General features: G+C 45.1%; 1 protein-coding gene across 1 annotated transcript in view; it reads left to right on the top strand.

Annotated features, from left to right (window-relative positions):
- Positions 1-719: 719 nt before the first annotated feature.
- LOC103797592 (nuclear transcription factor Y subunit gamma) overlaps positions 720-5,529 on the top strand; it is a gene marked incomplete at both ends in the record, with an annotated part of 5,551 nt that continues 741 nt past the window's right edge. The window contains 2 exons of the mRNA XM_009069813.1: positions 720-833; positions 2,412-2,507. Coding sequence (XP_009068061.1) covers positions 720-833; positions 2,412-2,507 — 210 coding nt within the window. The remainder of the gene's footprint in view (positions 834-2,411; positions 2,508-5,529) is intronic.

Below are 5,529 nucleotides of genomic sequence, written 5' to 3'. Positions count from 1 at the left end.
TATATAAAAATATATATATAAGCATATAAATAGTTTGAAGTATTTTTTTCTAGTGCTTAACTGTCTTTTCTCAAGTTTCCTCCTTGTTTTTCCTCTTCTTTTCACAAAGCTTTATAGAGTCTTTTCTGTGCTTCCTAGTTCAGGTTTTATGGTATAATAAGGAATAATTTAGGGGCATAACATGGGTTTGACACCAATAGATTGACATCACTTAAAGCTGTGATTCCTATCCCAATTTTCAGGGAAAAATAATCAGTAATTTAGGGGGATAACATGGGTTTGATACCAATAGGTTGGCATCACTTAAAGCTGTGCTTCCTGTCCCAGTTTCCCTAGAAAAATAAGGAATAATTTAGGAGGATAACATGGGTTTGACACCAATAGGTTGGCACCACTTAAAGATGTGATTTCTATCCCACTTTTCCTGAAAAAAATAAGGAATAAATTAAGGAGATAACATGGGTTTGACAGCAAAACATGGAGTTAATTTTCCTAGGAATGGAGGAAGAAGCTTTTCAAGACAATTTTTTAGATGCTAAATCCTCTTCTACTCTAACTTGATTCTGGTAACTCTGCACAGACCTTGGAGTGAAAATCCCTCCAAATTCTCATGTAACCACTCAGCTCTTTACTACCACCCTGAAATGACACTGCACTGTGGGAATGTGTTGATTTAAGTGCTAAACTTGCAAATAAACTCCTTTTTTTTTTCCTTGCAGATGATCAGTGCAGAAGCTCCTGTGCTGTTTGCCAAGGCTGCTCAGATATTCATAACAGAACTGACCCTCCGAGCTTGGATCCACACAGAGGACAACAAGAGAAGGACTTTGCAGGTGAAGGAGCTACTCCTGCCCACCCTCAGCTGCTCCAGAACCTTCTCCCAGCTCCTTGTTTCCATAACATGAGGCTTGTTTTGGGATATTCCCTCAGTACCTGTGGCCAAAACTCAGTGGAAATGTGCAACTTGAGAGGCTTTTTCTCTTAGTTGGGTTTAAACCCCTCCAAATCTGCAGCTGTCAGCTCATTGTGACTTGTTGTCAGCTCATTATGACTTGCTGTCAGCTAATTATGACTTGTTTAATGACTCAAGAGAGCTGTAGCTGTTCACGTCTGGCTGCGTTGGTTACATTAGTAGTTTTGGTTAAGCTTGAGGATGTTTTTGCTAAAGGTATGGAGATGAAAAGCCAAAAATGTTCCTTCAGAACAAATTCTTGTCTCTTCTGGATGGAGAGACCCTCAATAATAGTCTTTTTTTTTTGTGGTTGAATAGTAAACTGTCACTTTTTAGGGCCTATTTTAAGGAGAAAAAGAACAGGTTTTCACTTTTAGTCTTACACGTTGCCCAGAACTGCTTGAAACTATAACAACCATCAGTTCAGTCCTTCAGATCAGAGGATGTTGGGATGTTTAGGTCCATGTGAGCTCTCCTGTAGCCTGGAGCAGGAATTGCTGAGGCAGCAAGGAGGCATGGATGGTTTCAGTCCAAAAATTCCCTGTGGAATGGGCACTCAGACACTCATCTCCATCAAATTGGGCTAATGCTCCTCCTTAACCCAAATTTGCTGCATTTCCTGTGGGAAGAAGTGTTGGCTGTACATTCCATGAGCAAGATGCTGTCTCAGGCATGGCTTGGAGGGAGCCATTTCTTCCAGAATCCTCCTAAAATCCCATTCCTGGTGTGTGAACTGAGTCAGGTTGTGTTTGTGCCTGCCTTGCCTTGCACAGCAGCTGCTGTTCCACCCTCCTGGAGCAGCTGCTCCACACATGGACGGTGCAGCTGGAGAAAGGAACTCTGTGCTTAGCAAGGAATTTGGGATGAGTTTTTTTTTTCAGGGCAGAGATCTGAGTTTGGGAAGTCTATTCCTGAGGAAATTGGAGTGAGGCCAATGCTGCTCATCATGGGGAGTGAAATACAAGATACATCTGTTCACTCAGTTTTCTTCCTGGGGAAGAGACACAGAATCTGTCAGCAAAAAAAAAAAAATAATAAAATGGGTTTTATCCATGAGTTTTATGTTTTTTCCATGATATGCCAAGACACTTTAAGGTTTAAAACTGCCAACTAGCCTGGAATGAGAGGATTGAGAGTCTTTTATATGTCACCTGCTCATTAGGCCTCACATTTCAAATCTGGCCATACAGAGCTTTACAAATTCCTCTTCAGCTGATGAGAATGAGACTTTCACAGCTTCTTGCCTCAGCTCTGCTCGCTCAGATGGTTTTCACCTTCTTGCTCATCTTGTAGGCTTTGCTCAAGCACAAGACACTGTTCTGGTACCAAAACACAAGTTCTCACCACCTGGAGAAGCCAATTCTCATTCGCCTCAGTTGTCAAACGCTCTTAGGTTTGTTTACCCAGTGACAAAAGAGACTTGTGGAGCTGAAGGATTGTTTTCTCTTTGCTGTTGCAGAGGAATGACATTGCCATGGCCATCACCAAGTTTGACCAGTTTGACTTTCTCATTGACATTGTTCCAAGGGATGAGCTGAAGCCTCCAAAGAGACAGGTGAGACCTAAGTGGTTGAATTGTTGTCTTTCCCTCGAGGTGAGCTCTGACAGAGCAATGCAGAATCCCATCTAAACATGAGGTTTGTCTCTCTCTCTTTTCCACATTGATTTACTGTAGTTTTTAGGTCCTTAAATTGGGTTTTTTTGAGGGGAATAGATGGAGCAGGAGTGATTTACAGGAGTCTGACTTGGGGTTAATGAACCTTTAAACGTGCTGAGGTGCATCCTTGGAGTTGTAAAGGGAAAAACAGAGTCTTGGGCTTGGAATTACCCCTCCTGCATCCTTTGGGGCAGTCAGTGCTACTGTAAACATCCTTGACTGGAAGCTGGAAGGTGCTGGAAGGAGCTTTCAGTCGGATGTTTACAGCAGCAGGCTGCTGCACTCAGCTGGCTCAGGCCTTGGGAAGCACTTCAGGAATTGCTCATCTCTTTTTTTTTTTTTCCTTATAGCCTGATAGGTAAAAAAAGTCAGAGCTCCCATCAGGGCATCTCTTCCAGGGAACAGCTCTGTCTGGATAGTGCTGCTCCTTGTTCAACAGCTCACCCAGCGATTAAAGTGTTCCAACAGCTCCTTGAGCTGCTTTGCTGAAGGTTTGCAGTGTTTAAGCTTTGGAAAAATCCAAGGTGATCCTTAAAACAGCCTCACCAGGGAGGTTGGTGCTGTAAAACATCTCCTGGCAAGGATTTGACTTGGAGTTTTGTCTTTGACGTGGGTTTTTTGTGTGTATTCCAGTAGGAGTCTGGGATAAGATGCAGAACAAGATTTGCTCTGGGTGTGTACACCTATGTTCCCATTGGGGAAATGGATTTTGGGAGCTGCTCTTTCACTCTCTGAAGTCTTCATGGTGTTGCTGAAGTGATGGCTAAAGGGAACACACACCTTATCCTTTGGGATGATGTCCTGAGCTGAGTTTAACTCACTTTCTGTCTGCCAGGAGCAGCACAGCCAATAATTCCTCCTGTGCTGAGATAACAGGCAGTGATGGAATTTACTGATGAGGATTTCAGCTATGGTCATGGTCCTCATTTGCTTCTCCTGATAAAATTGGTGACTCCATGATCACCCAGAGTGTATTGGGAATGGGTTTGATTTCTACAGAGCTAAATAAATAAGGAAATATTTGAATTTATCAATTCAGATTCACTTCAGCTGTTCCAAACAAGGTACTAAAGGTAGTTCCTCATGGACGTGGTTAGAGGAGATGTCTCAGGGAAGGTTTTCCTGCTGTTCCCTCCCCATGTCACATCTTAATGACCTTTCCATGTCACAACTGCAGGGACAGCCAGCAGCATCCCAAGGCCTTGGATACAGGTGTGCTGGGAGCTCTGGAGCTCTGCATTCTGCTGGTTTACCCCAATCTCATTAGTTTGGTGCTAACTAAAAGACAGAGCAACCTGCACAGCTGTTTTTAATGCTTTGCTTCGTGGGGCAAAGCAAAGTGAAATTTCTTTTTAAGCTGAAACAATGGACAAGTTCATTGTGGCCTTGGAAATTTGAGTTGTTTTTCCTCCAGGTGCCTCATTCAGTTGGGAGGGAGAACATTGCCAGTGTCTTCTCCTTTTGATTCACATCAGAATGTTCTGATTACAGCACATCCAAGTTCTGTAATCAGAGGAACTCCTGAAGTACCTCAGGAGTGTGTTGGCTGCATCCAGGGTAATGCAGAGCTGCATGGGTTGGATTGCAAATCAGCAACCATGAAATCCTGGGAGGTTTTTTTGGTTTGAAACAGGCTTGAGATCTGTGTCTCACTGATGTGTTGAACCACCAGAAACACTCCATCCAGCAGGAGAAGTTTCCTGGAGGAAGAGCTGCCCCACAGGGATGCAGGTTAGATGCTTTGCAGAGGAGAATGTGTTGAGAAGTGGCTCCTGAGCTGCTTGGATTTGGCTGGGGGGACAACCTGTGCTTTGTGTCTCCCTCAGCAAACACTGTTTGGCAAGTCAGTGTTGGTTCCATGGAAGAGCTGGGGATGGGAATGGATCCCTGATGTTGCTCTGGTAACTGCAGCTGTGGCTGGGAAATAAAGGATGGCAAAGAGTGGGACAGGACAGAGCTGAAGCAGGTTGGGATTTAAAGCCATTTCTGCCTGCAGCAAATGCAACTGAACCTGGAAGAGATGCTTAGAGAAGTCCTCTCCGTTGCCTTCATTATTTTGGGGATTCAGCTAGGAATTGAGGATTGGAGCACTCCAGAAATAACCTGCCTAAGGACTGGGCTTGGAGCTCAGTCACAGCTCCTCAGTGGTTTGATGGTTCCCTGGAGACATGCCCTGGTGAACAGACATGTAAATTTGTTGTTAATCCCTCCCCAAGGGACTCGGTGAAGTGAGGAGGAGGAATCAGTGAGCTGGAGGAGGAGGAGGTGGTGGCTGCAGGGGTTTGCTCACCGTGGGATCCTGTTGATGGCCTGGGAGCCAAGCTGAGAAGTTGTGCTGCTTTGCAGCAGCTCTGATCATCTTTTGGGGAGTGATTTTCTGGAGAGAAACCTCCCAGCAGTGAGGCTTTAGTGGCTCTCCCTCTCAAAAACCAGCAGCTAAGTGAAGAAAGGTCTCTTCTACTCCAGCCCAGTGCCCACACAGACATCACCCAGTGCTCTCATTTAATGTGAGTGTCCTGTTGTCTCTCCTGAAGGGAATCCCTGGGTGTGAATACCATCCTCAGGTGATGAGGGGAGTCCAACAGGCTGTGGCCAGTGCAATCTTACCATGTTGTAGCACGTGTAAACATCCTACACTCTCAGCTGTGAACTCGAGGTGGCTGGGAGAGGATTGTTTACGCCTTCTGCCATGGAGTCAACGTCTGGAGCTGCAGCTTCCCCTCAGGTGCAAGATCCAGCTGCTCTGGGGGAGCTTGAGGGTTCTGAGTTTTGAGTGTTAACCACTTGCCACTGCCATAATCCCTGAGAATCGACTTGTGGGCCTGAAATCTCAGGAATCAGGAAGGATTTTTCCCTCCTGAAGATGTGCTGAGATAACCCAAAGCTGCAGCCTGTGGTGCTGACACTGAGCTAGAGCAGA

The sequence above is a fragment of the Acanthisitta chloris genome, unplaced genomic scaffold, assembly GCF_000695815.1.
Source record: "Acanthisitta chloris isolate BGI_N310 unplaced genomic scaffold, ASM69581v1 scaffold35242, whole genome shotgun sequence".
Taxonomy (NCBI): Eukaryota; Metazoa; Chordata; class Aves; order Passeriformes; family Acanthisittidae; genus Acanthisitta; species Acanthisitta chloris.
This window is presented reverse-complemented; position numbering and strand designations above follow the sequence as displayed.